This window comes from Thunnus albacares, chromosome 4, assembly GCF_914725855.1.
Source record: "Thunnus albacares chromosome 4, fThuAlb1.1, whole genome shotgun sequence".
In the NCBI taxonomy this organism is placed as follows: domain Eukaryota; kingdom Metazoa; phylum Chordata; class Actinopteri; order Scombriformes; family Scombridae; genus Thunnus; species Thunnus albacares.
In genome coordinates, this window is record NC_058109.1 from 3,808,797 (window position 1) to 3,832,355 (window position 23,559).

Sequence of the window (23,559 nt, forward strand, 5' to 3'; positions counted from 1 at the left end):
GCAGTTGGCTCTCCTTCTCTGCCAGACAAATACAGACACAACAGAGAGATGCTGATGCTGCTGCCGCCACACAGAGACAGACCGAGCAGTGCAATGTACACCAACATCACAGAGAATGGGCAGGTATGGAAGGGATGGAAGCAATATGACGCAATGATGCTTTTAAGTTTTGAAACTGACTTTGTCTATATCTCTGCCTGAACCAGAGTAGTGACAGTCGTCTGTGGTGAACAGTGACAAATTATAATCTGACCTTTCAAACAGAAGTAATACATAGGTCACATGCCTCAGGACTGGTTTTGTACTACAGTATATGTCATCCAGGTCCATGTTTTCCTGTTCACTGACTAGAAACCATCAGTTTAGTGGGAGAAACACACACTGTGTCTATTAATTTATCTTGAGATGATCAGGTGGCTTTTGGATGGCTGAGAAAGAAAAAAAAGTGATCTTTCAAAATATTGTATTTCCAACAGTGTCAGCAGGATGCAGGATGAACTGTATGAGATGCATAAAACAGTAACTTTTTATACAGTGATTATACTTTAGCTCATCAAGTATAATTAGTTGTATAACTGTTAATTTACTTTCTCTTCAGCCAACAAACTTCCAGCGAGCGTTGTTCCATCAGGTGATTGGTCCATGTAAACCCTGCAGTGACCCCAACCTCTCTGTAGCTGAGAAAGGTAGCACAAACACTAAACACAAACACTACAGACGTACACAGTGTGCAAGATTATATGTAAAAATACAGTCCATTGATCTTCTTCCCCCTCTCCTCTCCTCTCTGCTCCTCTCCTCTCTTCTCCTCTCCTCCCCTCTCCTCTCCTCTCCTCTGCTCTTCTCTCCTCCTTCAGTCCTCACCACCCCCAGTAGTTGGAGTTTGGACAGTGGTACCAGAGAAGCCCTCCCCTTCCTCTCTGCCCACGTTGGCAGTGTCATGGCGCCTCCTGTGCCCCCACGCAACCAGCCTCATGGTATGACACTACTGCTAAGTGTGTGTGCGTGTGTGTGTGTGTTTGTTCTGTGTTTGTATGCATTTTTGTGCATGTGTTTGTCCATCTCTGAGTTGGGTCAAGTGTTTTCTGTCTGTTTAGAATGGTGGTTCCCAAACTTTTTTAAGGAAAAGCAAATGTTATGGAACCCCGAGCAATCAAACCCTCAATATAATATGCATATATATACACACATGCTTATCAGTTTTAACAATTTTAGATTGAATTAAAGCTGCAAGCAGCGTTGAACGGGCCCTCGCGCCTCCGTGCATGTCGGGCTGCGGTGCAATCGAAGGGCTTCTGTCACGGGCATGTAGATGTCTTCAGACCCGGGCTGTTTACAGACAGTGCAAGAAGGAGATAAACATCACTTCCTTTGTCCATTATTTTGCCTGCTGCTGGCACTGCTTCACTGAAATTTCATAAGGGGTGCTATTCAGCCAGTTTCTATCACTGATGGAATATTGTCATGTAGACGTGTTCAGCTCAAGTTTTGGGCCCATTCACTTGAATTTCAATTAGTAAATTGAAAACTCTTGATGAGTTTGTGTGTAAAACAAATTAATTTCCTAATTTTTATCAAGTCTATTTTTAGAAAAGTAAAGACTTTTAACCCACATGACCTGGTGAAAGTCTGATTGAAATGTGTACTGTCGGATGTGTAGAGACAATAAGTAACTGCAGCTGGACACAGAAAAATACTCATATATTTGAATGGAGAGTGTGAGCAAACCGCTAGGTGCTCGGGCCCTAATAAAGGAAAAACTGCAGTACAGAGCTACAAATTTTAGTTTCGATGGTATTTTCCTACAGCACTTTATCACTAAACTATCACACTCACTCAAAGAGACAGAGAGAAAGAAGCTGTATCTGACTCACGTTATCTGATGTCTTCTTCTTTCTATCATAGAGATGAAGTATGCATGTCATAACATCCATTTATGACTGTTGGTCATCTTGTTTGTTAGTTAACAGAACTTTATGGCTGCTGCTTAAACAATTTGATATCATTAGCAACAACGACAAACAAGCTAACTCTCCTAGTTGTTTCTTCGGTTGCTTCTTTCTCTAGCCGCTCCCTGGTGGTGCCCTGCTGCTGCTGCGCTGCACGGTCCAGATAATTTCTCCCATTAGCTTAGCAACAGTCCTTAACAGTCCTTCCATGGATGTCTAAAGAGTCCTTCAGGCTACTACAACAAGCCAGCTGTTGCATTGGCTAACGCAAGGAGCTATCTACTGCTCGTTGTCTACTGCTGCTACTCTGCCTTACAGTGGAGAGAATTGAAGATGAATTCTGGAAACTATCATTGGACCAACTCGATGTCAATATTGCATTCTGGTTGTTGATTGGTCAGGGAGGCTGTCATCCCTTGGAGCATCATTTTACGTGTCTCTTCCAAAGAGGAGAGAAAAAATATGTTGTAAATAATACTGAGATTTGGTAATGGTTTATTTCAACCAAATATTTTTTATATTTTGATCTCCTTGCCTCTCAAAAAATAGAGGAGGATCAACCTCCTCTGCCTCTCTGGACCAGCCTCCACTGCCCACAGCCATCCCCCCCCTCTTCCCTCCTCTCTCTCTCCCTCTCAATTGAAGAGGAGAATTTCAGAGTGCTCTTCTTGTGAAATCTCCTCATAAATCCCATTACTTTGGCCAAATCTTACATTAAAATCATATTTTCTTATAGGAAAATTTGTTGCAAATCCATTGATAAAGGTTTGAAAGTGGTTAGACTTATGGTTAAGACGTCAAAAGCCTCTGTTTGACACAAAGTACATGCCTCCCCATTGCTTTACATTGTAAGGGTGATGTGGCAGTGCAACTGTCGGGGCTTATAAAATCCAAACTGTTCGAGTTATTACAGTTAAAATTGATACCATTAACGCCCTGGGAGGAGATAGCGTTTGTTTGGGGGCCAAAATTGAGGCAAAGTCTTATATTGACAGGCTAATTGCGGACTCCCTGTTGGATTTAGGTCAGGGGTGTATTATTTGTAGGTCTTGATGAGACGAATAATTGAGTTTTGGTTTGATCTCTCTACGACATTCCTACGGGCCTTGGCGGCCATTTTAGTTACACATTGGTAGTTCTAGAGAGCACATTTTGGCACTTTGGATGTTCATTTTTACATTTTATCAAATATTTCATGAGACCTGATGTGCGTGCCAAATTTGGTGAGTTTTTGAGCATGTTTAGGGGGTCAAATTTAGGTCTGAAGTGGGGGGAATAATAAGAAAGAAACTTCGCACCTTCGGTTCTCAGGCCCTAATAACAGCAATAAAATTGTTTCATCTCTCAAGAGAGAAGTTCCTAGTATGGCAGACGCCACTGCACATTTCATTTACAGAGCTTCAGTGCTACATACTGCATCACAACCTCTTGACTTTATTCTGATGTTCCTTGAGAAATTTATAATGTAGTGCAAAGTCAAGAGGTTGTGATATGTAGCACTAGCCGAGCCTGACCAAACTCTTCATAATGAAGCAAAATGTCTCCCAGTGCAGCGATGTGGCTCACATAACAACGGAGGTCTACAGCACAGAGGAATAAGATATATCAGACTTTGATACAGATGCAGCTATATTCTTTAAATAATATAGACCCATTCTCAATCACTCAGAATTAAAGCCAGTATATGCTGTGCACATTTACAGATAAATATTTAACATGAAATAAACAATTAACACTATTGAATATAATCATTGTAATATTAGATAACATGTATTTCTTTCATTTTCCTCTAAATTAAAATGAGCTTGTATTTAAGATGTACAAGGACAAACAAAACAAAACAAAAACAAAAGGTTGCAGGCATTTTAAAGGGTCATGTGAGCTGCTGAGCTGCAGGTTTGACTCCACTGATCAGCCGTTTGTCTTCATGTTTACCAGCGACGAAACAGTCTCAAACTGTTCCGTCACGTGTTTTCTGACTGCTGAGCTCCTGAAAAACTCAGAGAAAGTGTGTTGTGTTACTTTGACAATTAACAACCATGAGTTGTCACCTTATTAGCTACAGAGTTTTTAATACGGTAATTTTAATATTTATTGCTTATTTATTCCGTTTTTATATATTTAAATATGTAACATAAAACTATTTTTAAATTGATTAAATACTCACAGTAAATGCACAATGATATGATTAATTATGTGGTGTCCATGTTGGGAACCACTGGTTTAGAGACTAGGTTTGTATTGTGTGTGTGTTTGTTTGTGCATTTTGTTATGTGTGTGTGTCCCAACCTCCACTCAGGTCCCTCAGCAGTGTATTTGCATTGTTTGTATGCTGGTGTGTGTGTGTGTGTGTGTGTGTGTGTGTGTGTGTGTGTGTGTGGTGCTTTGTTGAGATGTGGTTTCATATGTGTGAGATGTCATTGTTGTGTATATCTCAGGTCTGAACTTTGACTTACAGCTGAAGCTACAGCTCAACAACTTCTGGTGGTTTAACTCATAATCAGGATTAATTGCAGTAACTTTGGTCATTCTAGATGTTGAACTACTTTCAATTGAAGACATTTTCACACTGACAGCTGAGTAACTGAGACTTGTTTCTGGAAACATGTCACCACAAATGATACTCCAAATGACACTGAATACTGTGGAGTTGTGAGGTGGATATCTCTCTCTGCATGGCTTGATACCACTGTGGGTAAGAGAGAAAGTGTTTTTGAGTGTGTGATTTGGTCAAACTGTCCCTTTAACTTCTGTTCATCAGTACAGACTGATCTCGTTTAAAATAAGTTGAAAATATTTATAGAATCAAAACCAGTTGACCAGTGTAGCAGCTCCCTTCCCCTGCCAGCAAAGGTCTCTGATTTAAAAGCAAAAAAATCCACAAATTTAAGAATTTAAAGGAATTCAGGGGCTATTTGAAAGAACACCCCCCCCCCCCACACACACACACCCACACACACTCCTCCACCTCCTCTCTCCTGGTCCTCCTCCCTACTTCTACTCTCTCCTTTTCTTCCTCTCCCTTCTCTCCATCCTCTCTCTCTTCTTCCTCCCTGCCCTCCCACTCCTCACGTCCTCTTCCCCACTTCTACTTCACTCTCTCTCCCTCTGCCTTCTCTCCATCCTCCTGCTCTTCTCCTCTCCTCCTCCTCCTCCTCCTCCTCCCCCTCCTCTTCTTCTCTGGTCTGAGGTGTGTGTGTGTGTGTGTGTGTGTGTGTGCATCTCTCTCAGTCAGTCCTGCTGTGTCTCCCCCTGTAGGGCAACACCTGTCGATGCACTTTGACGCTTTCCACCACCAGGTCAGCGACCTCCCTCCAGCCCTCCCTGCGCGCTCCTTAAGAAAGGTACCCTCCTCCTCCTCCTCTTCCTCCTCCTCCTCACTCCTGCTGTTGGTCTGGATGATTGTTTGTCTGTCTGCACTCCCCAAGAAAGACACATCAGTTTGTCTGAATTTCTTTGTGTCAATTTTTGTTTGATCTATGTTGAATAGTTTACAATCTCACTGACTGTCATCACATCAGATGTTTTCATCTACATTTCTGCACAATTCTGTGCAAAATGTGAAAAATCCACAACTTTCAAGAACACTGAAGAAATGTGAGACAGCAGTGCATTAACAACAAAACAAGCCATCCAGAGAAAGACTTTGTGAAAGTTTATGAGCAAAATTCATTTGAGTTCATTCTGTCCCTGTGTGTTGTTTTTTTTTGATACTTAATGCAGTTCACTATTGAGTTTTAAAGTGTCAACTCTGAGATGAGAGGAGATGAGTGAAGGAGATCTCTCTAGTTTCTGTCTGGTTTCCTGATGCTTTTCAGATACCTTCCTCTCCGTTTCTGTATGTCGTCCTGTTTTCTGTCTGTTATTCAGTTTTCTTTAGTTTGTACTTTTCTAACCTCCCTGTTGTCGATTTCACGCGTAAACACAACACAAACACTTAACTTATTCAGTTCATCCTGTTATTTTGCCTAAGAAAATACTTCACACATGTTTATTCTTACAGGTTATCATAAACACTGTGTTAATGCTACAGTACTGACCTTTGAACGAGAGCAAAGAGAAGACAGCTCTTATATTTGATTTATCTTTGCTGTACACAAGACCTTTATTACATGTTAACACCACCAGCTGTTGCTCCAGCTGTTGAGCAGTTTTTAAACACACTTTTTGTATTTCTTAATAAATAATATACAGATTATATGTTTACCTGAATACTGGATGGAGCTATTTGCTAATAGCAGCTTGTTTAAAGCAAATACAAACTGTAGCTTTATTATTTTTAAGCAACGTATCATCATTGCTAATGACACCATATTTGAGCATTTTTATGTAACTGCTGTCAGCCACACTGGGCAAATTTTATTGTATAAATGTTTTTACATGAGGATCATCAGATCATTATGTTACAACACATGAATCTACATACAGTGTGTATAAATATTTGGATAAATCAATGCTAACTCTCTCTCTCTCTCTCTCCAGTCTCCCCTGCACCCTATACCTGCCTCGCCCACCAGTCCACAGTCCATCCTGGATGGCAGTAACTCCACCTTGTCAGGCAGCGCCAGCTCTGGAGTCTCCTCCCTCAGTGAGAGCAACTTTGGTGGCCCCGCCTCCTCCTCTGACCCCCCAGCCAGCCGCACAGACACCCTAGAGTCCGTCCCCAGCAGCCAGGCCTGGACCACTGACCAGGAAGACCTCGACTCGCCTTACCAGCCTGTCAGGTACAGCGTCTCTGAGCCTGAAGTCCTGGACGGAGTCAAACCCCCACCCTGCCGCAGCCACTCCGCTCCAGGAGGCGTCACCCCGGCCCAGGCCGGGGGCCAAATCCAGCCCCAGGCTCCGGGTTTGGCCTCCACCGGAGCTCCAGCACAACCACAGCAGCAGGATGGCCTGCCGCACCCCCAACACATCTACTATCACCACCACTTCCACCCACACTACATCCCACACCACCCGCCTCTTTACCACCTCCATGAGCCTCCTCCAGCCCTGCCCCCCAAACCTTACCTCAGAGAGGGGTGTATCCCTGAAGAGGACCTGAACACCCAGTCTGCACCACCACAGCCGTCTGCACCCCGGCCCATGCCACGCAAGATCTCCCAGCCCATAATCGCAGCAACTAAGGAGGAGCAAGCTAAGGTGGCGTGGGGACACGGCGTCAGTGAGGAGTGAAGTGTCGGCTGATAACTTGGAGGATTTAAATAAACAGAATATAAACTCTTTCCAGAAGAGAGCGAGAGGAGAAAGAAGTGAGAAGTGATGTTGAGAGAAACCCTCCAGGTGTCCTGGTCCAGTGACCAAACTAAACTAATCACTGAAGGTAAAAATCTGAAGGTCCTAAGTGAGCAGGAGAGATGAAGGTTAAAGTATTCTGCTCTCTCACATCCCATCTTCAGCAAACCAACTCTGTGTCCTCACACCTGGAAATGTTTTCCTTTAACCAAACAACCGTTCTGATGTCATTACATCCTGGTACGAGCACATCAAGCTTCATTTGCTTTGTTACATTAAGAAATATGTTTTAATCAAGTAATTTAATTCTGACACACGTGTGCTTTATTGATTTTATTGTCACTGATAACATTAATCAGAAATTATGATTCAGAAAGGTTAAAGATCTTTAATTAAAAAGGTAAATAGAGGTTATATCCTGTTGATACCTTGTTCTGAAGATGTTAAAACAAGCAGCACTTTAATGAAGCAACAAAGCACCAAAACATATAAGAATTATAATCTTCACATATTTGTTTAGAAATGCAGAAACGTTGAGGCTCGGGATTATTTAGATGCTGCGTACAAATAAAGTGATGATCAAACTGAGACAAAAAGAGGAAAAAGTGAAGAATAATAATAATGAAGACGTCAGTATCACTCACACGCACAAGTTAGTTCTTCCACCTGAGCAACAACCAGCCAAATAACATATAGAAGCTGTAAATGCTTCTGCTTCATTCCTCACATCTTCACTTTATTCACGGGATAAACAGAAAGTGTTTTTTATGCAAACAGATCGACAGTGTGACGACTGAAAGAAGCCATTTCAATCTCACTTTCCCCCAAAGTATTAACAATAAACAACGGACATGACGGAGCCGAAAAGTATTTATATTTTCCAACAAAAGAATCAAAGTATGTAGATAAATGTAATACAGTATATAGAAATATATAAATATAATTTATATTTAATCCTTATACTTTTGATCGAAGGTGAAACCAGTGTAGAAATATGCAAGATAAATGGCCTCTGGAGCCATCAGTAGCTGCTTGATGAAACATGATGTGCACTTGTTTAAAGGGACGACGTGAAGACGCCTCACACACAAACACTGGCAGGTTTTGATGTCGTAGCTTCCTGAAAATGTTGTATTCCAACATTTCAGGGGTCAAGAAATAATTGAATTGAAGGTTGTGAAGTTGAAGAGGATTTGTTAACCTGTGAGGGTTTTATTTTAGCTGATGATGCGTTCAAGGGAAGAAAGACAAACCTGTAAATGTGTGCGAGGCATCAGATGGATTTATAGAGAATAATTAACTATAATAAATATACACTTTTTGCCATTTTTTTATGAAAGTAATGAACTGTAATGACTGTATTTTTTTTAATCAGGGTACTGTTTTGTATGCATGTTCATTTATTGAAAGGTACGGCTTAAATAGAGACTGTGAGAGATCCACAAAGATAAATTACTGGAACACTGGAGGAGTTCTGTGCACTGATGTCTGTTTATAGTTTTAAGAAGCAGAACCACTTAAATCACCAAGAACATTAAATCTACAAGATTTCATCTGGGTGATACTGGTGTAAAAGTACTGTGAAGGACTATACTCTTGTGTTTTTTTGTTTTAAAAATGTCAAACTTTTTATTTTTAGCCACCAGCTTAGAGTGTGTTGATGCTGTCGCCCTGAGCCACCAACCCCTCCTCTCTGTTTTTTGGTTGAGATGAAGAAAACGTAAGTGAGAACAGCTGTTAGCTCACCAGATTTAGCTGGTTAACCACCACACCTTGCTTCTGTCACAATGCTCAGTGTATTCTGCCTGATTCTGGATCATATTCTCACTATAACAAGAGAAGACGCTGTACATTATGAGCTGTAACTTTGTATGAAAAGCATTTGAGTCCAGTCAGATTTATGTGTGTAGATCTTAATCACAAAGTCTCAAACATACAAGAAACTCAAAATCATACATTTGTTTCTAACTAGATGTTTTTATCTGCTTTGTTTTTGCTCAGTGCCACAAACACACCGTCCTGCTGCTGTAAATACTCACTAGAGCACCAAATGTGTATTAATCCGCCGCTGAAAATAGTCCTCAACACACTACTTAATTCTGTTTGAGCAACATTTGCTAGAAACTGTTTTAGGAAATTATGAAGCCTTTTTGAAAAATTAAACTACATATTTGTGACTTTTTTAAAGATCTGCAGCTGGAACAAATGTGCTTGGAGCTGAGAGCCAAAGAGAGAGTAGAGAAGTCAGAAAGTATCAAGAGACAAACACACACCAACAACACATCGTCTCATCCTTTAAATGTGTTGGTGAATATGAACATGAATATTTTATTTCCTGCTTCAGATGCTGGCTGTGTGGATTGACAGGTCATTAGATTAATGAGCTGTGCAGGAGAGACGTTTGTTCACAGCAGATATTTTAATGTGTCATACTGTAGCAGGAAAAGCACAGGTGATTAACGACATTAACGACGGCTGCATTCCATTCAGGTGTGTCAGTTTCTGGGTCCTAATGCATGTTGACTCAATGGGATGTTATTAGTTCCAGCTGGGACAAGTCCACATGTGCTGTGGAAAAGGTGTATTAAACAACACAAGTTGTGAAGGAAACATCAACCAGAACTGGACACAAACCAGCTTCAGTTCAGTGAAGGTTTAGTGAGTAGAGTGGGAGGGTTTAGGACGCTGCCTTGTGGCTGTCGTTGGATTTCTAGTGTTTCCAAATTAACTTTCAATTGACAATAAAACATTTGTTTTCAGTATTTTACTGTTGCAGCAGCAGCTTCGTTCAGACATGTAAAGTGTTGAACTGATTTGGTGCAGGAGATGTTTGGTCAGTGTTTGGTTGAAGTTGGTGAAATTTCAAACATACAGTTTATGGCTGTAGGTTTCCCAGTGTTCACTTTAACTTTATGTTGCCATAGCAACCTCAGCCACATGGGTTTGTTGGTGTGTGAGGCTTTGACAACATTAGTTCTGTGGCCGTTCTTCATACAGTGTTCTGGGAGATGAAATTCTGAGTTAAAGTAGTAAATCATGTTTACTTCTTTATGTGCTTGAAATGACTTTTTCACAAAGCAAATTCATTTGTATCTCTGACGTGCATACTGTGATTTAAATATTTTTTTCTTTAACTCATATATGAAAGGAATCTGAATCTTGTATTTAAACTGAGTTTCTGGCAGGTTTGATTCAGAATATTTACTGATGGACGAGTTTGTTGTACTTATGTTGCTGAATCAGGACAGTTCATCAGACGGTTCATCTTCACCTTGTTTCCTTCTTTCTTTACCCATTTTTAATGCCTGTGAATCCAGAACTGTATATCTACTGTATCTGTCTCCATAAACCTACAGTCCTAATACAGTGAGGATCACTGATGACTCGGTCAGACCTGATCCTGCCCATCAAAACATTAAGAGCACCAACTGTTTGACATTCATCCACTTATTATCTATTATTTATCTATCTGTATATTTGACAGCAGCACAACACAGAACATAAAACAGATTTCAAAATATATAACACAGACTTCTAAAGAATTTGACAAAATGTAAATTCATAAAGCACATGAGATGAAATATAATTAAATAAGATGAATTAAAGTAGCAGCAATACATAGAAACAGAAATAAACTCTGCTGAAACACCTGCAGTCTATCAACCAAACTCTCTCAATTACTGATATAGAAAAAACCATAAAATCATAATTGATCTCACTCTGAACATGACTGTTGTGAATACTCTGGTGTCAGTGTGAGAGTTTAGGATGTAAAGCCTTGCTTGTATTTTTCATAATGTCCATTTTAAAGTATTCAACTTCTATTTGTTCCCGCCGGGCTTCTTAGTGTTTGAGTTATTTAATAAAGAATCAAACAGTATTCAAGCCTGAGAGCGAGGAAATGTTATAAGTGTTGGTTCTTTACAAAAGTGACAAAAGCAAAGTGTCCTACTGATTGTGAAATGTTTGTTAAACATGTGAAAAGGTGACTGGAGGAAGGGAGAGGGCTACAGTCTGTGAAATAGTCTGTAAAGATAATTCTCTCTAAGTGATGCACAGGTTAGACGAGCAACAGCATGACGTGACACTAAAACCACTGAACACAGTTTGTATGTCTTTGTTTTTTATAAACGCTGCGACGGATAAGAAGAGGAGGAATGTGAAGGGAAAGACGACATTCGGTGATTTCTGTGTACATAAACTAGCAGAGAGTGTATTTATACCGATCATAAAGGGCAAACCTTGTATACATGTAGACTGTGATCGTCTTGCCTTGTACTTTCTGATGTAAAACTGTTTTTAAACCTAAACAACAGCAAACATTACGATTTCCTTTTGTCTAATTATTCTGATTATTTCAGGGCAGCTGATGGGAGGTTTATTATTTTGTGTATTTTGCATCAATGACAAATCCAGATAGTGAGTTACTATGATGGTACTCCTTTGTACAATGATGCTAAGAAGTATTTCTTGTATATATATAAAAGTCTTCATGGTGTTAGCATGGGTATAAACTGTGACGTGTATGACAGTAGATGTAAATACTCACGTTTTTTTTTCCTACTCACTAAACTGCTGTGTTGTGGATTCATGATTAACATTAAACAATAATGTTTTATTGACTCAGCTGTGATTCAGTCTGTCTTCATTTCACATGTTTAAAGTTAAACTACAAACACACAGAAGCTGCAGGAGCTGACTGTAAGTACTGCAGTGGTGGAGGAAGTATTCACATCATTTACTGCAGTAAGCAAAACCCCAGTGTAAAAATACTTCATTATAAGTAAAAGTACTGCAGTTTTACCTAGGTAAAAGTTCAAAAGTATTATCATCAAAATGTACTTAAAGATCTCCTCCAGACATGTATTAAGACAGATGAAAATACTCTGCTTGGACAATAATGTGTGTCTGATGTTTAATTTCCACTTTAAAATCCATAACATTACATCTCCTCCTTCTCCCTCATTAAAAATCCAGAATCTATGAATATGCAAATATTGTTTGTTTAAGAGTTTAACTGCTGGACACAAGATGTTTCCTCCTTCACTGTAAAGTTCATTCTCAGTGTTTGTGCACTGGAGGCTTCAAGTTTCCACATCACACTTGTGTAAGTTGAATATTGGACCACGATTGGCTCCAAACTAGTTGTGATGTCACAAATCCTGCTCACAGGTTCAAGCTTTAAACTCAGATTTTGAAAAAACAGATAACATGATTTTGAGAAAACATGTTTGTGAGTGGAGGGAGGCTTTAAAGTATAAAAAGTAAAAGTTCTCACTGTGCAGGTAAAGTGGTCTTATTGCAGAGGTGAACTTGGTTGAGACGCCAATATGGACACTGACTCCAGTTAAAGAATCAGGATCCAGAGAAGAGACGTCTTTCTAATGTCAGATTATGTCCAGCGCAGTCTGTGTCCATATGTAGGACTTCATCCTCTCACATTACAGATTTACATGATGCATATGCAAAATATTTACATCTTCCACATTTGATTTTTAAATGAGAACTTTGATAACTACATTTAACACACTGTCATAAATATGTATAATCTTATCTCTCACCTTTTCTCTAGTTTTTCAGTTCACAAACACAATGACCAATTATTGTTGCACAAATATTTTATTTTAAAAAGCAAACAAAACAGCAGAATCATGGTTCAATAACTGTAATATGACAAAAAATCTTGTCATGGAATGAATTTTAGTGGTACAGAAAGTGGAAGTTTCAGGCATATGAGAAATGCAGCATGAGTAAGAAGGTGCTGCTTACTTTGTACACCTGAAAACTAATTTGCTCTGTATATAATGTATCACTTGAAATTCATGTCATATGTCAAGATCACTTTGTAAATTAATTAACAGTGATTAATTACAGACAGTAAATGTTGTGACTGCAGTATATGCAGCTCCAAACTCTGATTCATGAAGGAGTTCCTGCATCTTCATCCTGGACCGTCTCTCTGGGAGGACCCTCCTCATCACTGGTGATAATATCAGAATCAGAGTGTGACATCATCCCTCTGTGCTCTCTCTGCCTCCCTCACTTCCTTCCTCTTCAAATACTCTAACATGTCACTACTCTTCCTCTTGGGTTTGGCTTATCTGGGCATCACTCTCACTGATCAGAGGGGTATTCAGATTGTTCATTTTTAACATTTGTATAAGTTGATTTAAGAATACATTTACTCCTTAATTTGATATGTCAGGTTTATCATTGTTTTGTATGATCAATAACTGGTTTGTGGCTTCTGTAAGATTTGGTTTGAAGATTGATTTATTAATTAAATATCACTCAGTACAGTACAGATGATGTATTATGAATTCATTTTAAATCTGTTCCTCATGTTTGACTGATGGTCATTCACATATTTTGATACTCGTAAAAAGATAATTGTAATTTCCAAAGTGTATTTGTTTAGTTTGGTTTATTTTTCCATCATTAAATGGTGGAGGAACGCAGACAGGCTAGTTGATATAGATTGATTGAGGATTTGATGAGTTCACAGTTTGGGTTTATGTTCACAATGTAGACTCTAGTGATGATGAAAATGTAATTGAGCCTGATGTGGTACAGAGAGCTCTTCTCCTGGATAAAATACTGTCCTTCCTCACAAGTTATATTTTGTTGATTGCTTTGCCTTGTAAAATTATGCTGCTGGTTCTCTTTTCTCTGCACAGTGTGTTTAATGTGCTTCTAAACTAACATGTACGATCCAGAATCACAAAGAAGAAAAAACAAAGATGACAGGCAATACAATCACACTGAAGCTGTGATTTTGGATGTAAATCAAATTTCTTTGCATTTTATATTTTAGCTCTTTGTCATATGTTGTAATTTTTGAGTCTTTAAGAGGGAGTTCCTTTCATCAACGGTAACCTGCAGGAAGGAAAACAACATTTTATTAAAATGGAAGGAAAACAACATTTTATTAAAATGTATTAATACAGTCTTGATCCCATCCTGAGTGCAAAATCTCTCACAGTATTTCCCTGTACACACTATATATATATATCAGAGTGGTTGACCTACAGTGGTGTGAAAAAGTGTTTGCCCCCTTCCTGATTTCTTTTTTTTTTGTGCATGTTTGTCACACCTAAATGTTTCAGATCATAAAACAAATAAATAATATAAAGACAAAATGAAGGTTTTTATTATCAAGGGAAGACAAAATCCAAACCTACATGGCCCTGTGTGAAAAAGTGATTGCCCCCTAAACCTAATAACTGGTTGGGCCACCCTTAACAACTGCAATCAAGTGTTTGTGATAACTTGCAATGAGTCTTTTAAAGCACTGTGGAGGAATTTTGGCCCACTCATCTTTGCAGAATTGTTGTAATTCAGCCACATTGGAGGGTTTGAGCATGAACCGCCTTTTTAAAGTCATGCCACAGCATCTCAATAGGATTCAGGTCAGGACTTTGACTAGGCCACTCCAAAGTCTTCATTTTGTTTTTCTTCAGCCATTCAGAGGTGGACTTGGTGTGTTTTGGATCATTGTCCTGCTGCAGAACCCAAGTTCGCTTCAGCTTTAGGTCACGAACAGATGGCCGGACATTCTCCTTCAGGATTTTTTGGTAGACAGCAGAATTCATGGTTCCATTTATCACAGCAAGTCCTCCAGGTCCTGAAGCAGCAAAACAGCCACAGACCATCACAATACCACCACCATGTTTTACTGTTGGTATGAGGTTCTTTTTCTGCAATGCGGCGTTACTTTTACGCCAGATGTAATGGGACACACACTTTCCAAAAAATTCAACTTTTGTCTCATCAATCCACAGAGTATTTTCCCAAAAGTCTCGGGGATCATCAAGCTGTTTTCTGCCTTAATGTTCTTTTTGCTCAGCAGTGGTTTTCATCTTGGAACTCTGCCATGCAGGCCATTTTTGCCCAGTCTCTTTCTTACTGTGGAGTCATGAACACTGAGCTCAACTGAGGCAAGTGAGGCCTGCAGTTCTTTGGATGTTGTTGTGGGGTCTTTTGGGACCTCTTGGATGAGTCGTCGCTGCACTCTTAGGGTAATTTCGGTCGGCCGGCCACTCCTGGGAAGGTTCACCACTGTTCCATGTTTTCACCATTTGTGGATAACGGCTCTCGCTGTGGTTCGCTGGAGTCCCAAAGCTTTACAAATGGCTTTATAAACTTCTCCAGACTGATAGATCTCAATTACTTTCTTTCTCATTTGTTCCTGAATTTCTTTGGATCTCAGCATGATGTCTAGCTTTTGAGGATCTTTTGGTCTACTTCACTTTGTCAGGCAGGTCCTGTATAAGTGATTTATTGATTGAAAACAGGTGTGGCAGTAATCAGGCCTGGGTGTGGCTACAGAAATTGAACTCAGGTGTGATAAACCACAGTTAAGTTATGCTTTAACAGGGGGGGCAAACACTTTTTCACACAGGGCCATGTAGGTTTGGATTTTTTTTTCTCCTTTAATAATAAAAACCTTCATTTAAAAACTGCATTTTCTGTTTACTTGTGTTATCTTTGACTAATATTTAAATTTGTTTGATGACCTGAAACATTTAAGTGTGACAAACATGCAAAAAAACTAAGAAATCATTTTTTTTTGTTTGTTTTTTCCCCCCAAACTTTCTGAATGATACACTGATGTGACATTTTTGGAAAGACATGAATTCTCTTCTGTTTTGTACCAAACTCCCAACAGTCAATGCTAACCTATCAGTTTTAGAATTGATTTTAAGATTTTATTGATAATTTAAAGGATACAGCTGGAAATTTTATGAATACATCATTAAAAACAGATCAATATGCTGCGTTGTACTGGGTTGACATGTTAATTTGCCATAAACTCAAGTCACAAAGTCAAGAGGTTGTGATATGTAGCACAACAAGCAAGTGAAGCTATAAACAGAACCACATTCCTGCACATGCTCAGTAGTGTCTGCCTTACACAGAACTACTCTCCTGAGACTGAAAACGTGATCACTGTTATTAGTCTTTGGAGCCGTTTCTAAACAAACTAACGTGACCAAACTCTTCATAATGAAGGAACATGTCACCCAGTGCAGCGATGTGACTCACTGATGTGTTTTTAATAGTTTTTGGACAATAACGGAGGAATAAGATATATCAGGCTTTGGATACACACACAATACTTGTTAGTAGATCAGTTCATTGTTGGTTTGAGTCCAAGCATAAGATTTGTTGACAATAAGAAACAGATAGAAAACTGCCAGCCTTATGTTTTAAATCACTTTTGAAAACCAAATCTTATAAAAAGACTTTCATCGAGGGATTGATCATAATGACTGAACAGTTACAGATCTGGCAGAAAAGATTCTGCTCTTTGAGGGATCTCTCAAAGAATCTGAGCAGTGACAAAGATTCAGCTGAGAGAGCTAATCCTTAATAAACACAAATCTTAGTTAAATCAACAATAATATGAAAAACATAAGGAGGAGGTTGGGGTGGTGGAGTGAGCTGCAGCAGCAAATTGAGTTGGGATAATTGTAAACAGCAGAGTAAACATTAATATAAATGTCATAGTGTAATAGTGTCATTGCTGTACACATGCATGAATGTGATTGGATGTTACTGATCACACTGGATGTTATTAATAAAAATCTCTTTTTAACTTCTGTTAAAACATCTGTTGCAGTGTGTGTAAACTGTAACTGCAATCAGCACAATTAGAGCAAGAACAGAAAAAACAAAACAAAGAAGATAAAGAAGAATCCTCCCTCAACAACAGAACAAAATGTGTGTTAATACTCAGAATGTAACTGTGTGTGTGTGTCATGTACTGTACATTGGTCATGACCTACACTAGAGAACAATTAAAGGTGCACGCTGCTAAAATCTTTAAAAAGAAACAGATAAACACATTATTTGAAGATTAAAAATCCACCAGATGGAATCTCAGCAGGCAAAATAAATGGAAAACTCTTGAATTTTGATGCAAAATAATCTTGAAAGGAAATTATGTGAAATCAAAAATCAAAAAATTGTTGGCAAATTAATTTTCTTTTGATTGATTGATGGATTAATTATTAATAATTTAGCTCTGCTCTGAAGATGAACCTGTGTGAATATTCAACAAACATGAGATTTGTTGACAGGAAGAAAAATATAGAAAATGAGCAGACTGATGCTTTAACTCCCTGCTGCTGGAAGACCTCAGTAATTTATCACCGTCTTTATGTTCTGGGTCATGTGACACTGAAGAGACTTTAATCATCTGACCCTCCTGACTGCAGTCGTGTGTCTGCATACATCACACCTCATTCTATGTAAATGTCTTTCTATTAGCGGACACGTTTGTACATTTTCATATCAGTCTTTAAACAACAGTCAGGAGCCCAAATGAACAGTGAAACCTGTTTTTCTTGCTGTAATCATTCCTCCTGTTCATACTGACCATTAGAAGATCCCTTCATAATGACCTTATAATGGAAGTGATGGGGGACAAAATCCACAGTCCTCCTTCTGTGCTAAAATCTGAGAGTCTGAGTTTGATAAATCAAGTGGATTTCTTCCAAAGTATTTCTCTCCTTCCACTGCAGCTCAGCAGGGAAACACAAAGAGGAGAGTCTGTACTAATACAACTGTAATTTTGGCAGATTCACTTGATACCTGCAATGTAATAAGTGAAGAGAATATTTGTGAATTTCAAGTTTACATTTTCCAGTAAACACTGCAGTTTCAAAGCCTTTATGTGTCTTCATGGTATCATATTATTACCAGGCTCTGTCATTGTATATATTTAGACTTTGGTCCTAGTTTTTAGTTTCAGTTCAGTTTCTAGTTAAGAAATAAAATAATAAAATCATAAATAACTAAAATCTTTGAGTCTTATGTTGTTTGTTGTGTGATTCATGTGTGACTTGGCTGCTGTAACACTGTAATTTCTCATTGGGATTAATAAAACACTCTATCTCTCTATCTAGTCGATCTGTCTGATTACAGCTAATAAGAAGTTCAGTGAGCTTCAGTATATTTTGGTGACACATTAACTATCTACTAACTACTATCAATGTAAGACCCTTTTTTTATTTTCATTGATTAATATGAAACTTTTACTGATTCTGAGGATTTCAGTCTCTAAATCAGCCATGTTGTGACAACCATTTATAAATCTATTACAGGGTTTGTGTGTGAATTATTTAACACGTTTTTAATAACGACTAATTAGTGTCAGACCAGTGATTTAACTGGGTTTTACCATTCAAGTTAAATGAATGTCTGAGTGGAGCCTTTTGTAATGTGTAAACTGGTTTTCAGGAAACATTTGTTTCACCATCAACAAACCAAATGCAGAAGTTATTACAGCATCACAAGCTGCAACATAACTTACTAAAATATGTTTTAAGATGTCAGGAGATATTAAACCTAACATCTAATAGTAACTGTAAAGGTTCATCAGGTATTAATTTGGTTTTAATCTTTCTAGATGCATTTATGGAGGAATGTTTTAGTTTAAGAATAATGTGCATTAATACAGTTTAGAGTGAGAGTGAAATATCAGATGATGCTACATAACAAACATAACTGACTCATTTAGTTCAATGTTATTATTGTCATAACTTCTTTGAAATACAGTTTAACTTAAAGTGAATCACATCAATTTAATCTGTCAATTAAAATCTGTGATGTTGAGTGATTCATGTTATCGCTCATCATAGTTTAACAAGTGGAGTTCACCCACTATAACTCCAGTTTAACCAGTGTCAGGTCAAATAATGACCTGTTACCTCTTCTACTCACTCTAAGCCAGTGAGAGAAGAAGTGGTGACCAGATGTGATATAGTATATTATAGTGTGAGATGGAATAACTTGTGTTTTCATACTGTGAGTTTCAGACTGAACACAAAGTTCATTTGACTGCTGGAGTGTTTTTACAGTCTGTGTTTATTCAGCACAAAAACTTATTGTACTGAACATACAGACGTTTACTATAACTGGCTGAGAATGTACACACTTACTGTGTGTGTGTGTGTGTGTGTGTGTGTGTGTGTGTGTGTGTGTTATTTCCTCCAGACTCTCTCACTCTCCCTCTTATCTCTGCACATTACTGAAGTGGAGTCACAGAGCTTCAGTGTAAGTGTGAAGTTTTCACTCAGTTTAAAATGTTTTCAACTTGCTTTGAGTTCATTCACTTTGTGTTCAGTCTGAGCACACATTGAAATTTATTCAGAACTAAAAACATGTTAATAATCAAAATCATTTGAATATTAAAATATAATTAAGAAGAAACTCACCATGGATATACACGTATGTCTGAGCATAAATCTGATGTTTGATTTCCTCCTGCGTAGCAACACAGTGATAGTTGTCGGTCTTGGTCACAGTAGTTTGGAGGATGACGTCGTAGCGGCCTCCTCTTTCTGTCTCCTTTGGTTCTTCAGCATGAAGGATGTTTCCATCACTGTCCTGCCAGTGTAATTTAGGTTTTGGAGAAGCACCTCGAACTTCACACTGCAGCAGCGCCCAGTACTGTGTTTGTTGAAGTATTGTGACATATGGCTTTCGAGCTGCAGCTGTGAACAAAGTATAAAACAATAACTTGTAAAGAACAATTACAGGATCAGACATGAACTGTAATACTGGGATGTTTTGTTCAACCTGTCTCTGCTTGTATATGATCATATTTAAGAGGAAAAACAGAGAAACAGTGAAATAGAAAAGCACATCAGCCTTAACTACACATCTCAGGAATGTTTGATAGAACATATTTCAAACAAGTTTCAACTAAATATTTGGTAACTTATCACCACTGCAAACACTATTTCTGACTCATATCATGACAGAGACACATACAGTGAAGAAGTTTGGACAAAACTTGAATTTCTGTTCAGTTTCTTGAGCAACAAAAATAAAAATGAAATCAGGTGTAATTTGTTGTCTGAGATGTAGACAGTATTTTCTATCACACTAAAGTCATATAAACATTGTGTATAAAATATGAATCATAGGTTCTTGTAAAGCATGTTTGAGCCTTTGTGTTATCAGAGTTTAATTGTTTCAGTGAGAAACATTTGATCAACAGTCTCAAGCTGCCAGAATGAAAAACTGACCATCAGATTAGTTGTAGTTCTTCTTTAGTAGCCGACAGCAGCTGATCAAACATTTAACTGGAGGTTTTTATTTTCTCACACAGGAAGGAGAGCATTATTGTTTTAAACTAAAAACTACAGGTTTGTTCATGTTTTATAATCTGAATTCCTCCTAAAACCTAAAATCCATTAAAATTAAGATTCAATTTTAATCAAATATTTAATATTAACCAAATTAAACTCTAATGAGACATTTTAATACCATATTCTTCATTTGTGTGTAAAGAGACACTTTACTGATGTCAAAGATGAGTTTACTGGTCATGAGGAGGACGACTCAGCCTGTTAAACTGTTGTTTAATGTCTTCTGAGGCTCTGGAGCAGCTTTAGTCTTTAACAATAACCAGAGTAATGTCATCAGTGTTATCTCAGCTTGGACTTCAAGACTTTGACAAAAAGTCTGTGTGAACAACTGGAGTTAAAAAATAAAGTTTAGTTTTACAGAAAATATTGTATAAATCTCAGAAAGTAAACAAATGTGAAGAAATTTATCTCCAAAGTAATTGTGCAAAACTTAAAGTGATGTCCAAACTTTTCCAAAGCAAATGTTTATTATTAAATAAACAATAACAATGAAGTCTGAGATTCATACAATATTCTGTACGACACTAAACTAGTGATGTTACACTCGATGCAGACGACTCAATATCATATCAACCTTTCAAAGCAAATGTATTGCAGCACGACGTTTCAATGCTTCGCTTCACTACGCCAAAAATCATGTGACCACCCTGCAGACGCCTCGTTACATCACACTCGTACCTGAGAGGTGTTGTGCTGGTTTTGGATACAGGGTGTGCTTCTCAATCTGACACAATATCTTTGCTGTAAACTCTGTTTAAAAGTGATCTGTTTATATAATAGTCTATAGACTTTACTGAACAACATATCAATAATGAATCAATAACACCACCTATATTCTGACTAACTGTTTCATCACAGTCTCAGATTGAATCCATCCATACAGATGCAATACCAATAGTTGCTCTGCAGATGTCGCTATTTTGACTGAATCAAATGCTTTAGAACAGTGAACCATTTTCAACACAACTGCTTCATATTGATCCAGTGCTTCAGAAATCTGTTTCCCCGATCAATACACTAAACTAATATAAAACTGTCTCATGATGCTCAGATCTCATATTCAGGTTGTGGCTACAGGTTTGAGACACTGACTAACACTCAGATTAGCTGCAATTCTTCCATTTTAGCAAAAACAATCTGATGAACAATCACACTGTAATTTATTTAATTCTGGAAAATGTTTAAGGAGATCATGATCATTTATTTTGTTTTTCATCTTAAACTCTTGATTTCTGAATCTGAATTGATCTTACATCCTAAAATCCTTTAAGATTCCTCAGAGATCAGTGATCAGCTTTTCCTGATGACACATCTAAACAGTAAATAAGTTGAACAGTTTTCTTTATTACTTTAATGTAACAGAAAACACTGCTGAGATCTCAGACAACATATTTCAAATAAGAGAATTTTAAGATGATTTTGTAGCAAAACAAACTGAGCAAAAAGTTGAAGAATAAACAAACTTTTATAAATCACTGCTCGTTCAATAATAAACCTACCAGTGTGATTATTGTGCTGAGAGAAACAGAGAGAGAGAGGTTGTTGTTTTATTTGCTGAGAAGAATATTTACACATTAATTCTGCTGTGAGGAAGCTGCCAGACAGCACTTAGAAATATACAAACACCTGACTGTAACACAGACAAAAACTCACCAGTGCAAACACTATTTCCAGTAAACACATATAACACATATATAGTGTAAAGAAGTTTGAATTCTTGTATAAACAGTCATTATGTAAAACTTGTTATTGATGTTTAAATGTCTCCACTCATAAGTGATGTGAAATTAGACTCATATAACATCACATTCACAGACACGACTGCTTTGTGTCAGTCCCAGATGGGTTAAGGCTGGAGTTCACTTGAAATGAACTACTGTAGGTCTTACAACGTGTCATCTAAAGGTAAAAGTGTTTATAGCTGCTCTGAACTGAGTGTAAAGCCTGGCGTTATAGAGAGGGGCGAGACGTGATCATCATTTAAATGGTGATAACAGCTCACACTTTCATACAGTCTCCCCTTCAAGACATCCATGCTGTTAAAATCAGGAGTTTGAGAGAGAAGTTTCTCTTTCTTACCTCCACACACCTGGACAATCACTGCATGAAGCTGGATGTACTTAATAGGTTTAAGAAAGTTACAAATTTTATTGGATGCAGTGACACAAACTGCAATGTGTCTCAAATATCCATCATGTTTGATAAAGAGGGAATCTCTCCATACATGGTTGCAGCGCTGTGGGGACGAGGCCCTGCCAGATGTGTTTTCTGACTATTTGACTTGAGTCCATCTGAGACTCTTAAACCAGTCACATCAGTAAATAAACATTTTATAAAAACACTCACCAACAACATGAAGCTTAATGTAGAATATTTGTCTTGGCTGAAGTTGTGGAAAATCACAGGTGTAGTCTCCACTGTCAGCCACCTTCGTATTTCTGATGATTATGGAGGCGTCGCCTGACTTCAGTTCATCTTCAAAATGTGAGACTCGTCCTTTAAACTGCTCATCTTGACCTGGATGGCCGCCATTGCTATGAATGCCTGCATCATAGATGAACACCTCCTTCTGATCATCTTTCTTCCAGACAAACAATTTAAACTCAATGCTCTCCTTGCTGCTGGGTGAACAGGGTAAAATGACGTCACTTCCTTCTTCCACTCTGATGACATCTGGCTCTGGAGGACAAAAACATGTATTAATCAGTATGTTTACATGCAGAATAATCAGGTTAAGACAGACATATGGAAGTTTGTTGTCATAGCAACATATCAACTTATGTTATAACGAGAAACTTTTCTTGTTTCTTGTCGTCTGGAACATTGTCTTCAACAAATCCTTTGCTCTGCCCTGAACATTATATATTTGCACTTATGAATATTTTGCTTTGTAAATATATTTATAATTTATGTATTATTGTTATTATATATTATTATAAATGATATTTATTATTTCTCTATTTGTTTTCATCTTTTATATTTCATTTTACTAGTCCTTATTTATCAGCATAACCTCAGGAGAACATCACACTCATTAATAAATAATAACATTTAAGTCTTTTAACTGTTTTTCCAAAATGATGATGATCTTCATCACTGACTACGTCATCAGACTATCTCTGTCTGTCCATCCAACACACAAATAAATATTACACCTGGTTGAAAAAATGAGTGAGAGAAAGAAAGAGAAGCCAGAGAGAGCGCTGCAGATCGAA

The 23,559-nt window shown here is 38.0% G+C and overlaps 2 protein-coding genes across 14 annotated transcripts in view; one reads left to right on the forward strand and one right to left on the reverse strand.

Annotated features, from left to right (window-relative positions):
- LOC122981166 (dedicator of cytokinesis protein 3-like) overlaps window positions 1–8,623 on the forward strand; it is a 210,899-nt gene extending 202,276 nt beyond the window's left edge. For all 13 annotated transcript variants that reach the window (XM_044349757.1, XM_044349756.1, XM_044349755.1 and 10 more), the window contains 5 exons: window positions 5–123; window positions 599–686; window positions 858–977; window positions 5,208–5,293; window positions 6,432–8,623. In XM_044349757.1, the coding sequence (XP_044205692.1) occupies window positions 5–123; window positions 599–686; window positions 858–977; window positions 5,208–5,293; window positions 6,432–7,124 (1,106 nt within the window). In that variant the 3' untranslated portion in view covers window positions 7,125–8,623. The remainder of the gene's footprint in view (window positions 1–4; window positions 124–598; window positions 687–857; window positions 978–5,207; window positions 5,294–6,431) is intronic.
- Window positions 1–23,559, reverse strand: part of LOC122981168 (hemicentin-1-like) — a 738,767-nt gene that overhangs the window by 490,969 nt on the left and 224,239 nt on the right. Inside the window, exons 10-11 of the mRNA XM_044349769.1 lie at window positions 22,691–23,023; window positions 19,406–19,684 (exon numbers count right to left, since the gene is read on the reverse strand). Of these exons, the coding sequence (XP_044205704.1) occupies window positions 19,406–19,684; window positions 22,691–23,023 (612 nt within the window). The remainder of the gene's footprint in view (window positions 1–19,405; window positions 19,685–22,690; window positions 23,024–23,559) is intronic.